The following is a 17,586-nucleotide window of genomic DNA, read 5'->3' as shown; positions in this document are numbered from 1 at the left end:
TTTAGTCTGGTTTTAAAATACCCATTCTTTACTAACATCTGTATAAGGTTCAAACTTTAGAATAAGCCACAGGCCCTGTATTAAAAATCAAGGATCTAGAGTCCAGTAAGATGGCATAACTCCCAGCCCTAAAGCTCCTGAGGCAGAGGCAGGAGGATCATGAATCCCAGGCCAGCCTGGAAAGCAAAGTGAGACCCCCATCTCAAAAACAAAAAATAAAAAGGGCAAAGATTTGGAAAAGGAAAGTAAACAAGTACAAAGAGAATGTGGCACATTGTAAATACAACTAAAAACAGCATATGAAAAAGCATGAGAGGTCCAGCTAACGTTTGGGCTGCTGTGTAAGACCAGCAGGAAGCCACGCCTCTGATACCAGCACTGGGGAGGTGCAGGCAGGATAGCTGAGGACAGCCTAGTCTAGACAGTAGGTTCTAGGCCAGCCAAAGAAATATAGCAGAATCTGCTCAAAGATATTGGGGGGGGGGGAGATTAAAAAAACAAACCCAAGGGTACACAGACACATCCATCCAAGTGAAGAGCGCAGGTACTGGAACACAGAGAAAAGGGACCTGTGAGGTCACTGAGCTCTTCAGAAAGCACAGTGCACACAGAGAGAAGCCAGACGCTGCTAAGCAGAAAGGAACACTGTCATCCATCCTTACAAACCACACTGGGGCCAGGGTCTACTACTACATCCAATCTCTTTCAAGTACATCCACAAAGGAGACTACTTCAGTTTACACTCAGATGGGCCATGACATAAATTGTGGGAATGTCTTGGAGAGAGTGCAAAGGCCAGAAGACCAGGCTACAGTCCACATAAGGCACGGCTGGAAATAGTGACAAGTTTTAAACATAGCTGGGGGACCTTACTGACCATTCTGTCATGAGAGGAAAGAACTGAGAACAAGTACTGGATCCCTGGGCTTGTGGCACCAGGGCGATTACAAATGGCACCAATGCCAATGCAGAAACCCACAAAGTTGTCCCCCGAAGTAACTCATGGCTCCACAAGCCATGAAGAGCAAGCCATAAGTAGGGATCCTCTGTGGCCTCTGTATCAGGTCCCGCCTTGGGTTTCTGCTATTTCTGACTTCTCTGGTTGGTGGACAACAAACCGTAAAGTAGAACAGACCCTTCCCTACTCAACTTGCTTTTGGTCATGGTATTTCACACGGCAACAGAAACCCTAAATGAGGCAATGCCCGAAGGCCATCGAAGAGCACATGCCAACAGAGAACACAGTCCAGAGAGAGCAGGGCAAAGCTACTAACAGCAAGTTGTCAATCAAACCTCGGGAGAGCGGAACAAAGACCACGGGTGGTGGTGGGACATCCAGCAGGAGAGCACACAGGAGAGAAAACTACACAGAAGGCAGGCAGAGGAAGAGCCTGTGGGGAAGGACTGCAGCAAAGATGCACACAGAATGGCTCCCGCCTCCTCGCAGCAGAACTCACATCCGGGACACTCCTCAGGGCACGCTTGGGGCTTCCGTCCACACCACCAGCGGCCTCCTGAGAGGCACTCAGCTGGAAGGGCACCACTGCTTACCAGCTCACAGCCTCATGTCTTTCTAAGACTCGGTGAACTTGTCCCCTCTCTACCCATTGCCATTCCAAGGCCACCAGAGCAGCTTCCGTCAGCCCACACACTAACACAGAGGCCTAGCGCTTCCCCACAGGTGGGTTACTCAAAAGAACAGTGCTGCATGCTGATATTAAACCCTAGCCCACAATAGCAAAATTAATTCATTAATACCCCCCAAATCTATACAAGCAATCAATCCTTTTCCTAGTGAGTGAATGACGAAATGAATCATCAGTGATCAGAGAAATGGAAAACCAAGCAAGTTCTTTGGTTTTTTGGGGTTTTTTTTAGATTTATTTATTTATTATCTATACAGTATTCTGTTTGCATGTGTCCCTGCACACCAGAAGAAGGCACCAGATCTCATTACAGATGGTTTTGAGCCACCATGTGGTTGTCGGGAATTGAACTCAGGACCTCTGGAGGAGCAGCCAGTGCTCTTAGCCTCCAAGCCGTCTCTACAGGCCCCCAACCACGTTCTTGATCACAGAATGATCACGGGGTTTTCTTGGGCATATGAGAATGTTATATGACACTCTGCAATTAATGCACCTTTTACATTGTCAAAGCCCCAAACATCGGGTATTACATAGAACCACAAGTGTCCTACATGACAGGATAAAAATCCATCCAGAATGTGCTACACACTTAGCCAGCAAAGCTTTCAATCCACTTCAATTCAAGGCCTTCAGATTACCTGTCAGAGCTAGCTCTGGTCAAGAATCCACGTGACTGTCACCTCTAGACCCTTCCTGCTGATGGGCTCATTCTAAGAAATGGATCAGGTCAGTAATGCAGTTTAAAAACCTTATGGCAATCTATTTCAAATTCAAGAGATCTTGATGGCTCTAGCTCTGTGAACTTTAGAATCCTCCACTCAAAACTGCTATTATCAACATCACTCACAAAAATGACAGGGCTCCTCATCATGACTAAAGTCCTCAAATTTGAAAGACATTCAGTATTTATATAAAATGCATGCTAAGGTCAGGGACTCTGTAATTTGGTTTTCGGTTTCATCTCTTTTAACAAATAAAAACTGATATTTGATATAACTGCCTCTCAGTGTCAAACTTTATGCTGGGAAACTGTTAAAAAAATTATCCTTTTTAAAAAGTAATCTTATTTTCTACTCACTTTTGCTGTAAAACTAAAACTGCTTTAGAAAAGCAAATGTATATTTCAAGGCCAATCTAGATCATATAGTAAAAGCTGTCTCACAAAAATAAATAGAAATAGATAGATAGATAGATAGATATAAATAATCATAAAAAAAATGTCTCTTTTTAAATATGCAGAGTCAGTGGCTCAGCAGTTATTAGGACTTGCTGCTCCCAACGAAGACCTGAGATCGATTCCCAACACCCATGTCGGGCAGCTCACAACCTCTTGTAACTCCACCTCCAGGTGATCTGATGCTTCTAGCCTCCATGGGCACCTGCATTCCCACACACTTACCCACACATAGACACACACAGACACAAAATAAATATTAAAAAATAAGTCTTTTTTTTGGGGGGGAAAAAAAAGGTCTGACTTTAACTAAAATCCTAAACATAGATATAATTAATAAAGCCCAAAGAATTACCAGTCCAATGTAAAATAAAAAACAAAAAAGAACAAAAATATTCAAAGTCATCTGTCTGAAATCTTTCTAAAATGAGAGGTGTCAATATTTATTATGCACCAATTACCATGACAAATACTTGTCATGTGCCAGTGCATTTATCCACAGACGATGAAACCAAAGTGTACAGTTTGGTGTCAGACCACAGAGTCAGAAGCCAGTTTGTCTTCTCTGACTCAGGTGACCCGAAGGTCAAATTGAGAGCTATATGACATCAAGGGAATTAAGAGGTAAGATGACAGATAAGTAAAGTATTTCCATGCCAACAAACCTGGCATGAAAAGTGGAGGTTAGTAGACTACAGAACTTCTACAAGCCATCAAGACTGAAGACTAGAATTTGGTAAACAAAGAATTTGATTGTCTGAGACATATAAACACAGCAAAGGAACTACTGAAATTCTAAAAATGTCTAGTATCTTATGTAACATGGAAGTAAAAGGGAAATGAAGGGGAAGAGTTCTAAAAGGGAGAGCATTAATAAGTAGGGGAGATGAGAGATGAAATAGCACTTATTTTCTGATATTAAAAACCTGGGTTCATAAACAGACAGACAGACAGAAAGAGAGCTGGAGATGTGCATATGTGGCATGAAGACAGAAGGAGACTGTGGGAAGAGAGAAAGGAACTAAGTGGGAGAGGAGGGAGGGGAGGGCAGTGAGGGGCAAATATGGGAGTGCCACAACAATATATGTTTTGTATATTAACAGTATAGTCTCTGAAAGAAAACTCTCCAACATAAAACCAGACATGGTTGCATGCGCCTCCACTCTGGACCAGGCTAAGGCAGGAGGATCCTAAGTTCAAAGGCCCTGAGCTATATAAGCTCCAGGCCAGCTTGGGCTACCTAGTGAGACTTTGTCTCAAAAATCTAAAAAGTTAAAAATAAATTTCCAGCCAGGCGGTGGTGGTGCACACCTTTAATCCTAGCACTCAGGAGGCAGAGGCAAGCGGATCTCTGTGAGTTTGAGGCCAGCCCGGTCTACAGAGTAAAATCCAGGACGGCGCAAAACTACACAGAAAAACCCTGTCTTGGAGGGAAAAAATTATGTAGGGTTATGATATATCATAGAATAAGAAAAATAAGAAAACAGTGTTTTAAGTCAGTATCACTACCTAGAGTCATATCTACTTAATAAAGTGGAATGATGTATAGAAGTATGATAAGATCAAGACTTGAGACTCAGCCTCTTTGGAAAACTCTGGGTTCCAAGCAGACAGTACTAAGATGGTTTCCCGACTGTAGGCAAGCAGCACACCAAAGTCTAGCTCACCAGGCTCCACAGGACCCAGTGCCACACTCTTCCCAGGACTGCTCCAGCAGTCCACTGTCCAACCTGCAGACCAGACGAGCAGGGCATTCCCAAGGCAGCCAACTTCAAAACAGGACAATTCTGATGCCCAGATACAGAGCATCCATTTGGACTGATGCCCAGAAAAGCATCTCTAATACCCACACAAATATCACGAGTCTTTGTGTCAGACCATGTCTCTGAATACAGGTACAGTCCCGGGATTCAAAAGCAGAAACCATGTGAGGTTACCTCGGGCTTAGTGTCCCTTAGTGTCTTTTGCTCAAAGACATATATATTTAAGTCTCCTTAAAACTTCCAACTTTCCTTTAAGGACAATCAGCCCAAAAATAGCTTATCACATCACTCCACAGTTTATCCTCCTCTTTCAATTTTTCACACTCTCTAAATGTTATTCTAACACGTTTACTCACACCATTTAATGTAGCCCAAACCTGTGACTCATTAGCAGCCTCACAGTCCCACAGCTCACACAGGTAGGATGCAGAGTAACTTACGAACACATAAAGGGATCTACCTTGATTGGGAGAAGGACAGATAAGGGAAAGGCAGGGGGGGCAGGAGGTGCAAGGAGGGGAGTGCCAGCTGGCACATACTTACATTGGTCAGAGGGGCGTGTGCAAACATAGAGAACCCCTCAAAGATATACTCATGGTCATCGTACTCTATGACAGTTGGCCTGTCAGTCTAAAAGTGAACAAGAACACAAGACAGGATTAATGATATCATTCGCATGTGCAGGAAGCCACCCAGACACAAAGTAACTCAAGGCAGAAACAAAAGCAATTTTGTAGACTCAATGTTTTTCCAAATATCAGGAAACATACACTAAAGATTAATTTTAAAGGGAATGCTCTGGCTTGATGAAATTCTCCAACTTCAGATGTTATGCAGCATACTATATATTTAAATAACCAATGATGCTTATTATGTACACCATAAAGAAGATTAAAGGCTATAATATAGCTTCATTTTCTAGAAAGTCATTTTCTTTAATCCCGTAACTGAACAGACTGACACAATAGGAAAGATTCTGAAGGCCTGGAAGTGCCGGAATCCCACAGCTGCATCCCTGTCCTCCCCAGGAGAAGACACCCACCAAATACTGCAGCAGGGTAGGGACCATGCAATACCAGACTTCAGTGACCTAAAAACAGAATCTGTAATTCCATGATATACGTGTCAATCTCACCATGAGAGACTCTCTTCTATGTCATTCTTCATAGCCATCCTTTGAATATTAAATGTCAAATGTGGAGCCAATTATAAAGATTGGTAGCCTAAAAGATTCTTCTTACCTAGGTACTAAACATCATTATTTCACAAATTACATATAAGAACTGAGAAGAACTAAAGATTATCCATGTACACATCATCTCTTTTGTCAATAAAACTATCACTTTCTATTGGAGTAACTCAAGAAGACTAAATTAAATATAGTGAGAAGACTCTCATGAAATGAGGATTAATAATGAATGGTAGAACCACTCTGAAAAATGGGCCGTTCCTTGGAGTATTAAACATGGTTACTAGACAAATCAGCAATCTCGGTCCTAGGTATACACCCAAAATATATCAAACATATGCCCTTTTATTAAAATGTAATAAAAATATAATTATATTACTTCCCCCTTCTCTGTCATCCTTCTCCCCCAATCCTTCACACATCCAATTTTATGTCATGTGCATGTCTGTCTACCATTTGCAGGCTTGGTGCCCACAGCAGCTAGAAAAGGGAATCAGATCCTCGGGAACTGAAGTTACAGATGGTTGTGAGCAGCCATGTGGGTACTGGGAGCCAAGAAGGGTCTTCGGGAAGAGTGAGTGGCAAGTGCCCTGAACTGCTGCGCCATGCCCTTAGTCCCACACAGATATTACTATCAGCATTACGCACAATAGCAGACAGTGGAAACCACCCAAAGTCCATCAACGTAATAAATGAATAAATGAAACATGCTGTAGCTATACAACACACGCGCGCGCACACGCGCGCACACACACACACACACACACGCACGCACGCACGCACGCACGCACGCACGCACGCACGCACGCAGGCACACACGCACAGACACACACTCTGTAAGGGGATAGTACTTGGCCATAAAAAGAAACTACAAAGGATGTAGGCTGCACAGCTCTGTGGCAGAGTGCTTGCCTAGTATACCAGGGACCCTGCGTTGAATAAAAGGAACATAAAGGAGAAAGGGAGGTGAAGTACTGATGCGTGCCACATCATGGGCAAATCTTTAAAAATACACTCTAAGTAAAGGAGCAGAGACATAGGAAAAGCAGTTACCATACGGTCTCAATGAAAAGTCCACAGACACATATCACCTAAAGGACATAAAGTTCCTTTCAGGATAAGACAGTTCTCAAGTTAGATTGCGGTGATGGTTTTACAAGTCTAGAATTATGCTAAACATCATGAATTACACAATTTAAATGGGGAAAGCTTTTAATGACATAAGAAGCATAGCTAAATAAAGTTATTAAAATATGTAATTAGGAATCATTTTGAAATCAAGACTTGTATTTAGCAGAATTAACCAACTTCATAATGTGAAAGGCAGCACAGCATAGCGTATCGACATGGACACTGGAGCAGACTGCTGGCTTCTGAAAACCACCGCGCTACTTAGTACCTGAGCAAATGACTCAGGCTCATCTACAAAATAGGAACTAATGTCCCAAGTGGGTAGTATGGATAACATATACACGGTTACGATTGTGAAAATTAAATTAACTGTGCTAACCACCTTGAATGGTACCTAGAACACAGTACATGTGCATAAGTATACCACATTATCAAATTGTCATATTGTATATTGAATTTTCTAATTCAGACACAAGACAGTAAGCTGCCCACCAACTTTGAAAACATGGAAATGCCCTACTTTATGCTTCCCACTCTACTGCTCCAGTAACAGCTTCATAATTCACTGGCTACTATAAACTTGGTTATTGCGTGGTACCATTACAAATAAAAAAGTCATAATAAAATGTGGGGGAGGAAAGCTGAAATAAACATCATGATAAAGCCAAATTTTATCAACATAATGATTTTAAAAATTAAAGCAATGTAAGATCTAAACTAGAGGCTCATGCCAATAATCCCAGCACTTTGGAAATGAGGCAGGAGGAATGATCTGAGTTACAGGCCATCCTAGGCTAGAATGGGATTTCATCAGTAACTTACTAAAAAGTTGGTAGGAGGGGAGACGGTAATCCGATAGTGGAAAAGTCGTCCAGCGTTGTTGGTCATGGGACGACAGGGCTTGATTGCCTGGGGGAACAAAATGAGAATGTTTTACAAATGAAGTTTTAAAAGAAACCATATCGTCAGTTTCGCATCCGACAACTGCTTTCCTGTATGTTCCTCCACAGACTATTCACTTCACCATGTACTACCTAAATGAACAAAAAGATGTGGCTACTCACTGGTTCTCAACCTTCCCCACACGCACTAGTGAAGTGGGGACCAAACGGACCTGTGATCTGGTGTTCAGTGAGACCAGAAGTGTCTGTAGATTTTCTGTCCCCCACCAAATACAAGGTCTCAATGAATCGGTATCTGTCATCAGTTGAGTACTTGGGGGACATGGCTAGACCCCCAGTACCCACAGTGGGAACCATTATTGGTATAATCTGGTTCTATTCAGTACAAGTAGATATGTAAGTGACGTCAGCATCCAGGAGGGTTTGGAAGGACTCATGTGGCTTGCCATCCAGGAGCCTACTTGGGAGCCCTATCTGGCATACAACCAGTAGAGGCTTCTCTACTCACTCTGCAAGCAGCTGCACAGGGTCTCTTTAGAAGGGGGTGAGCCTGCAAAGGCCCCCAAAGGAGCACAGAGTAGATGGACTACTGTTGTCGTGAGTTCCTTGCCCTTTCCAGGGCAAAGACCCCCGAGGAGCCTACTAAACTCTTAGCCGCTATGCCATCAGATCCACAGGCTCTTAGGGTACTAAACTGCAAAAATCTGATCCTGAGTGACTTGATGAGGGCTTCCTTCCCAAGGTGCTCTGGTCCTGTGTAGATAGCACTTGCAAACATCTTTTGGGATGTGCCTGACTGTCTTCCTAGTTCCCTTCCTTCCTCACTTAATGTGAGGAGGCTCGTTCTAGGGTGCAGTGTGTACCAGGCCACGACAGCTCCTGCAGCAGAGTATAGGAACATGTGTGCATGCCCTGCCAGGGTAAGCCTTGTTTCACAGTATCATTCTGACCACTTTAGTAGTCGGCTACCAGCTGTTGTATGTCTTGGTCCGAGAACTGCAGACTACATCTGTGAATTGCACCCACACCAGGGGCATACCTCTCTCTATGTGGACTCAGTGGTGTCTGGGTGAATGCTTTTTCATCTGAGCCAATTATGAATGTGGCAGCTGGCTCCTTAACCATATCCTAAGTGGTGAATAACAACATCTCACTCAGTATAAACACTCTACAGATCACAGGGCTCCTGATCAGTCAAGCAGAGTAATACAACTCCGAGAAGTGCCTGGGAGACTTGAGTACACTGTTGCGTTATGTTTGTACCGGAAGGATGCAGTCTGCGATTTATGCTTCAAGGGAATACATACATTACACCTGTGCTCAGCTGTAATCGCTGTTTGTGGCACAGGGAACACCGCACCAACAGCTGCTGGCAGGCTTCACAGCGGGTGGCACTCTCCACGGAAGGCCATGCTCTCCGCAAAAAAGAGTAGGGGTGAGGTTCAGTGATTCTGTGGGCTCTGCTGGGCCATCCACAGATACTCATCTAGATCCCCCACTGACAAACAACACTAGTACTCTCTGCAGATAAGCTTTTCCTTAGGCCTCTTGTTCAGTGGTATCCTATGCCAAGACTTTCGGAACCAGCCACACTCCCAAATAGCAGCAACCAGAGACACACCATCTGGCAGTCAGCTCTGAAATCCAGGAGCACACTTCCCACCCAGAGCATCCAGACCATCCTTCTATCAATCACCCACCCCTCTTTAGGGGGCCCAGAGTGGTCTTAAGAACCATTCTGCCATACAGTGCCTGGTAGCGGTTTCCAAAGCAGAGACAAGAAGTTTATACAGAAAGTTGAAGCAGGTCAAAAAAAGGAACAAAGCGACCAAGCCAACTGTGGAGCATTCCAAGTTTCCCAGTCGGATCCAGTCACTATTCACTCTCTGATCCTCCCACAGAAGTGAGAGCAATGAATGACTCACTTGCTTATAGGAACCCCACCTTAATATCCAGCCGTCATGCATGGGACTCTTGGGTAGTCCCAGTTAATCAGCCCTTAGGACTCTTGTCTCCCCATCGGTTCAATCCACATCACAATGGGTCTTAGGTACTTCCAATGCTCAGGCAGTTTATCCTGGCAACACCATGACAAAACACATAGCCAACGTGGGTCAGACACATGGGACAGATGACTGACCAGGAGAGTCCCTACATGAAACTAACTGCCCTTGGAATCTGGGCATCCGTCCTGCTTTCTTGTGCCAGTGTTCAGCTTGAGGCAGTTACCAGGTGTTTCTTCATTAAAGGAGTTTAAGTTCTTTGAAATGATTGAGCAAAGGTTTCAGAAAGCTGCGTTTGTGCTGAGGGAGTGAAGCTCTTAGAAATCCAGACCTGAGCTGTATCACACCAACCCTGCATCTGAGACACCTTAGCTCTGCTGCTAGAGAACCTAAGATGTAGCAGATGGTATTAGGAACAAATAAGCTAAGGAAATAAGAAGAGAGATGGTGTTTTAGAAATACTATCCACCTAACAAAGAGTCCCTATCACTGGTAATAAACACAGTACAAACAGCCCTGGCATCAGATTACCATTTTCAGACTTTGAGAAATGGAAGACTGCACCATTGGAAGAGCTGGTACACCACACCAAGTATTCAGGACTATAGAGGAAATGGTGTCTACAAGAGAAAGGGTCATGGATTGTAGAAACGGATAGCAAGTATTAAATACCATATTCTCTTCCATGGCCTCAGTCCTTGGTCTGCCAGGAAATCACCTGGAGGGATTATTAAATCACAGCATACTCTCCCCCTGGCAGCTGGTGGGTGGACAGTGGACATTTCCAACAAGCTCCAGATTAAGCTGATACTAATTTGAAAACTTCACTGTGAGAACTTCTGCTCTAAAAAAAATGTAATGGCAGAGGAGGAGAGACGTGAATGCCAAAAGGCTTCTTGAAGCTCCAAAGAGAGCTTCCCATCATTGCAGTGAGACCTGGGAAAAAGCCAGGCGCAAACCAGAGCTTACCTGTGAAAGAGCCCTAATTCTAGGACAACTGCCAGCCAACCAGGGTAGGTCTGCTGTGCAAGGTCAGGGGCCTGGAAACTTGGGACAGGGACATTTTACTCCCCAGGCTCTTTGGAACCTTCTGACTCTGCAGAGATGGCTCATCCCTCCCTGTTGAGATCACTCACTCACCTGCACCAGAGGTAACAAAAGACCCTGTCAGACAGCAGTGCCCACCTTACCTCAGCCCACATACAGACCCCATCAATCAGCCTCCTTGCCAACAGACCTATACTGCGAATTATTTCTCAGCATAACCCAGTTGTATAGGTGTCTGGGAGAAAGCCTACATCCCGAAGGAGCTCTAAGAAATAGTCGGCATGTCCCAGCAGGGGTCTGCCAAGGGCCAGATGGGGAGAATGCTTCAGGTTAAGGAAGAGTTTGTGGACTTGGAAGATATAAACCAAGAGACACTAGAGTTTCCTCCGAGGGAAGGTCTAAGATGCAATGGTGCCCCAAAGGGTCCAACCAAATGTTGAGGAGTAGGAGTAGGCATTCTGGGATGGAGGTAGTACCCGCAACTAGCAATATGCAGATAGTCCCCAAAGGACGAAAGAACAAATGTGCTGGGGAGGAGTGTGCATCACCAAGGTCAGTGGTGGCTGCCTCTGTCAGCCAGGACAGACCGCAGGACAAGTAGTCGGAGTCTGTCGAGGACAACAGGGATGACGCACTCTGGAAACTAAGCCAACAGAAGCCATGTCACATAATTATCGTGTCGACTAGTAAAGTCGGAGTACCAGCCAAGAGGGTCTGCACCATGGAAACAGCTAACACAACCTGTTGTCACTGGGTACAAAACAATGAGCAACCAATCAACCAGAGCAGCTCGCAGTTTGTACAAGCAGAAGAACTCAGGGCAACCAAGAGGCTAAAGGCGAGCACCCCACTCAACAGTCACACTATCTGACCAGTCCCAGTTCCAAATTCATCAAGATTTTTAGACTGAAATCCATCGGCTGGAAAAGTAATCGGATTCCAAAGGAAAAAATCCTCCACGGTGTAATGACTACAACTGGTGATGAGTACCCTAGCCTTCCTCAATGGCCCAGTGACTATTTCCCTGAGACTCTGTTCAAAGTGGAAAAGGGCTAGCCAGGCAGGTCAGTGAGTACTGGACACAGTAACCAAATAATCATCGATACCATAGGGATGGGATGTGTTATCCTTGCACCCATCAAGAGTGGGTGATGGTGTAGGAATGTTGGCCACGTCTGGTTTAGTAAATCTACCTTGGATCTACCCAGCAGTCGTTTCCCTGGAACTGACATAACTTGGCATATGACACTATTCCTCACACTGGGTCCTAATGTGGAAGAAGAGCAACCAGAATAGCATGACCAGGCCAAAGCTGCTTAAATTACCACCACCATTCCTCCAACCCAAGAACCACAAACAATCCCGCATTACAAGACAACGGAGATCCCCGCCATCCTGAAGGCCCACAGAGGTGCTGGTACTGTTGAATTCACCAGGGTCCTAGAGGGTTGCAGTAGGCTACCAGGGCCTCTCCCAAGCAGCAGCTCTGGTGGCAGCTGCTGGGCCAAGTACTGTGGCTCAATGAGACATTAACCAAACTCCACGGCAACTCATTCAGTCAACGTGTTTGCCTCCGTCCCCATCAGAAATGAGGACTGGAATTTCTCAATACCTCTCCGAGTTACATCTCCATCCCAATATTCATAAAGGTCCCAACTGTCCAGACATGCTACACATCAAACCGCTCCATTATCTCTGTGGAATTGTTACTTGAGCTAGAAACCTTAATAAAGACTTATGTACTACAGAGGATCAGAGAAAAACCCCACAAAGGTTCAAGGCCAACACCATTATAAAGTTCAGTTACCTATAGACCACCATGACATCATCTACAGAGTAAAAGATACATTATCCTACCACCTACTTCCTACAATGAAGAAAGAAGCGTAACACTTGGGCGGTCTTACAGGTTCAAAGGATATCCAAAACCCACACCCAACAAGAATGCTCTGGCCAATTACGTGGTGGTGGAAAAGGCTAGAGTATCAAGTGGGACCCCAGGAAGATACCTTAGCAAGTCTAGGCACACACACACACACACACACTCCTACTGCTATGACCAACAATTCACAATGGCAAGGTCAGGAAAAGGTGCCAAAAGACTTCACTGCAGACCACACTGGAGAATCACAATGCTGGTCTCTGGACCTAGGCCAGGTCATCTGAAGTAAAAAATTACATGCCTTGGGGGGATGTGGGCAGTGGTGGTGTAAGTGTAGTGTACCTGATCAGTATGGAAGGCCTGGCTTTAGGACGCCATCAAATCAATGTGTGTCCAGACCTGCCTGTCATAAACTGGATACGGTCAATCTCAACAAGCAATTAGGCTGAGGGGCACAGGCAACAATCCATCCTGAAAGGAAGGTGGTACATTCAGAATCAAAGGCACAACAGGAACAAGGGAGAGACAAGCTGTGTGGCAGATAGACGACGGCCCAGGTCCCTCCTGGCTTCAACAGTGTGGTATCAACGTCCCTCTCTCCTCGGGTGATGACTAAGGATATAATGACGTAGGTGGAGGAAAAAGCTTAGGCCTGATTTGCAAACAAGTTAGTTTAGAATGCAGATGCAAACAAAACTGACTGTCTTGCTCTGAGATGACTTTGAGAGACACCAATGAGGGGGAAATCTCTCCAGTGAACAGTTCCAGCAATGCCCCCGATCAGGTACTTTGAATGGAAAAGGAAACAGCCTCAAGTTTTCCACAAGGAAAAAGACCAAATGATCAAGAAGGAAAGGGTCTTGGGAGAGACTCGGAACTGGGCTAGCGGGAGGGACTTCATGACTTCTCACCAGTATGGTGACCATCAGAGAGCAGCTACCATGGCACCAAACAGACAGAATGACTAGGGCAACCATGTCTGCCCCCACTCCATCCCAGGGTTGACAGGGTAAGCACATGAGTGTAGTGACCACAGTAACGAGAACCCAGGAGCACAGGCCCCACTTAACAAGCAGCTAGCTAACAAGCCAGCTAAGCCCACCTTATGCTAGTGAACATCTATACAAATGGCTGGCTAGCACTGGTACCACCCCTTGAGAACAAGCTACCACCAGTAGCAAGCTGACTACCTAGGCCGCTTCTATCTGTACAGGAGCAAATAAGTAGAATATAGCCCACAGGCATACAGCTGATACTGCCCACTCAGGCTCCCATCCCGGAAAAGCCTACTCCCTCACTATCGGGAACGTAGGTGGCATGCAGGCTGTAGCTGTTGGTCCACGGGACAGCTCCTGTGAGGTCACCCGCAGCTACAAAGCCCCCTCTCCCAAGGTCAAGTGTTCCCTAAAAGGGTTGCCTATAGAGATCAGGGGATGCAAAGGTATAAATAAAGGCCATTCCAGCCAACAAAAGGAAATCCTGTCAAGCTGACTTGGTCAGGCCCACAGAGCAGCCGAACCACCCCCCTCTACTCCTGACCCCACTCTCCTTCTCAGACACTGGTCCCCAGCAACAGGTCAGACCACCCCACCTGAGGCACAGGAACTGATGCCCACAGGTGAAACCTGGTCAAAACTCCTCACTACACTCGCTGGGCTCCAAAGATAACTAAGTTGTTGAAACTATCAAGTAGTCTCATAGCATATCAAGTTTTAAATAGAAATTAAGAACTTACATATTCTGTGTGTAGGTATAATGTGTTGAATCATAAAATGGTAATTCTGGGATTAATAGAAATAACTGACAAATCGGAAAGATAATCATTCACAAATCGGGGGAAAAAATCATAGGAAACTAATCAAAAGACAGCAATTACAAACGGCTACAGTGCAAAGGTCTTCTGTCCCTTGAGCCAAGCTTAGAGTCCCTGAGAAGCCAAGGCTGGGGTGTGGAGTCAATGGGAACTCAACGTTGGGAGAGACGAAGATTCTGACAAGTTCCACGGCCAAGTTCTACCTGAGGGGAGAAAGAGGGTAGGTCCCTCCCCAGGGGACGAGGACACGAGCCTCGAGCTCAAGTTAGAACATTTCCCGGGGCAATCCATACCCAGATGAAAGCAGGAAACTAATGCTAGTGTGTCCAGTTTGAGAACACTTAAGGATGACGCATACCACATTCATAACCGCTTTTTAGTTTCCTCGACAGCATTCTCGAGTCTACTCACAGCCCAAATATTCTCCCTCTGTAACTGCCAGTAACACAGGCTATACCAGGGAACACGAAAAGATCATTGTGACGCCATTATTTCATTTCATGGGAAAAGAATAACAAGGGCATTCGTCTCCTTGGGACTCCTTGGTGCTTACACAAATCATAACCCAAGCCAGTTACCTCTTCTCCGGGGTAGATGCTGTGCCGAATTCCCGTGCGTCTTGCCTTTGCGCTGCATTTGCAAAGTGGTCCATCATTCATCTGTCAGAAACAGAATGCAATTCAGTTTTATTGGGGGGAAATCCACACGAGGCACAAAGATGCCTCCGAAACTGTGAGGTTTAAAGTCAGGAGTGCTGGGGCCTCGGAGAGGCTGTCACGGTTAGAAGATTAAATGATGTTTCAAAGCCAGTAAACTGGAAACTGTCTATAACAGATGGTAAGAGGAAAGCGTACGGCATCACTGGAATCCCAAGTTATCTGTGCAGCCACACAGGAAATGTCATTGTGGGCACGCTGTTCGCCCTCACTGTCTCCTGCCCCTCCACAGCGCTTTCCTTTTTCTCACTTCAGAGAAAATGACTACACACACACAGAGACAAACGTACTTCATACCCTAAAGGTGTGCACAGACTGCTTTGAAGATGACCTGCAGATTTCATGTTTTAAGAACTGAAGTATGCCTCGTGGTAGTGGCGCACGCCTTTAATCCCAGCACTCGGGAGGCAGAGGCAGGTGAATCTCTGTGAGTTCGAGGCCAGCCTGGTCTACAAAGTGACTTGCAGGACAGCCAGGACTGTTAACAGAGGAATCCTGTCTCAAAAAATTAAAAAAAAAAAAAAAAAGGAAGGAAGGAAGGAAGGAAGGAAGGAAAGAAGGAAGGAAGAAAGAAAGAACAAGAACTGAAGTATGTATGACAGGCAGGGACGAGGGCATCCAGTAGAATCAAATAAAAGATTTTGAATGCTAGACAGCCTGAAATCGACCCTCTTCTGCCCTGTTTCACTGTACTCTGGAAGTGAATAATGTTGAACGCCGCTCAGGACAGTAAGTACCAAGCAGCGGAGGATAAATCATAGCACAGAATCCATGAACTCAAGTAACATTTATTCTAGAAAGGGGAGCAGACACTATGCTTGGATTTTGAAGGAAGAAACTCCATCGAAATGGACGCAGCACTGGAGCTGCTGGGGTTGGTTAGGCAAGGCTTACAGAGAAGAAAGTGAAGTGCTCGTCAGCACAGAAGAGGAAGATGGTTATCCCCCACACACCACCAGCATGCACGAGATGAAGAGAAAGCCTGTGTGATACTCAGGGACACGAAACCCCACTAAACAGAAGGGATCGTGTATGTGTGAAGACCAAACGTGAGCTGAAAATCAAACTCTAAAGTACCCTAACAGCCAGGGTCCAGGCTGAGGACATGGCTCAGTTGTCAAAGCATGTGTCCCACACGGTAAAGACTGGATGGAGTTCATGGGCTGGAGAGATGGCTCAGAGGTTTAAGAGCACTGGCTGCTCTTCCAGAGGTCCTGAGTTCAATTCCCAGCAACCACATGGTGGCTCACCATTTGTAATGAGATCTGATGCCCTCTTCTGGTGGGCAGGCATACATGCAAGAACACTGTATACATAATAAATAAATCTTTTAAAAAGAGACTGGAGTTCAGAGCCCCTGAACCCACACAAAAAGCCAAGCAAGGTGGTGCATGCCTGGAACTCTAGCAATCAATAGTGAGATCCTTGGAGGCTCACAAACCAGCTAGCCAAGCCAGGGACACAAAGTTCCAGGCCAACAAGAAACTCTGCTTCAAACAAAAGACAGAAGGTCCCTGAGGATCACACCTGTGCTTGTGTTCCAACCTCCATGCACACACACAGGCACACACTTATATACAAGCATGCTGAGGATCACACCTGTGCTTGTGTTCCAACCTCCATGCACACACACAGGCACACACTTATGTACAGGCATGCTGAGGATCACACCTGTGCTTGTGTTCCAACCTCCATGCACACACACAGGCACACACTTACATACAAGCATGCTGAGGATCACACCTGTGCTTGTGTTCCAACCTCCATGCACACACACAGGCACACATTTATGTACAGGCATGCTGAGGATCACACCTGTGCTTGTGTTCCAACCTCCATGCACACACACAGGCACACATTTATGTACAGGCATGCTGAGGATCACACCTGTGCTTGTGTTCCAACCTCCATGCATACACCCAGGCACACACTTATATACAGGCATGCTGAGGATCACACCTGTGCTTGTGTTTCAACCTCCATGCACACACACAGGCACACACTTATGTGCAGACATGCTAGTTCCAGGACTTTTAAGTGTACTAAGAATAAATAGTTGTTTTTTTTTTTTTTCATTCCCTAAGTAATACAGTGTAACAACTACTGACACAGTGTCTATACTGTAAGGTATTATTAGTAATCTAGAGATTTAAAGCATAAAAGAGGTGTGTCTCACTTATATGTAAATACCACACTGCATTCATAAAAGACTCTACATCTGTGGACTTTGGTATCTGTGCAGACCCTGGATCCAAAAATCTCCTTAGATTCTGAGGGGTGACTATATACTGATAGTTTTTGTTGTTGTTTTTAAGTTCTA

General features: G+C 45.2%; 1 protein-coding gene across 3 annotated transcripts in view; it reads right to left on the bottom strand.

The window, feature by feature from the left end:
• Drosha (drosha ribonuclease III) overlaps positions 1-17,586 on the bottom strand; it is a 115,864-nt gene that overhangs the window by 74,794 nt on the left and 23,484 nt on the right. For all 3 annotated transcript variants that reach the window (XM_036206998.1, XM_036206999.1, XM_036207001.1), the window contains 3 exons: positions 15,129-15,209; positions 7,726-7,812; positions 5,127-5,213 (listed from right to left, as the gene is read on the bottom strand). In XM_036206998.1, the coding sequence (XP_036062891.1) occupies positions 5,127-5,213; positions 7,726-7,812; positions 15,129-15,209 (255 nt within the window). The remainder of the gene's footprint in view (positions 1-5,126; positions 5,214-7,725; positions 7,813-15,128; positions 15,210-17,586) is intronic.

This window comes from Onychomys torridus, chromosome 15 (assembly GCF_903995425.1).
Source record: "Onychomys torridus chromosome 15, mOncTor1.1, whole genome shotgun sequence".
Classification (NCBI taxonomy): domain Eukaryota; kingdom Metazoa; phylum Chordata; class Mammalia; order Rodentia; family Cricetidae; genus Onychomys; species Onychomys torridus.
Note: the sequence above shows the minus strand (reverse complement) of the source record. Positions and strands in the feature narration are given on the sequence as shown.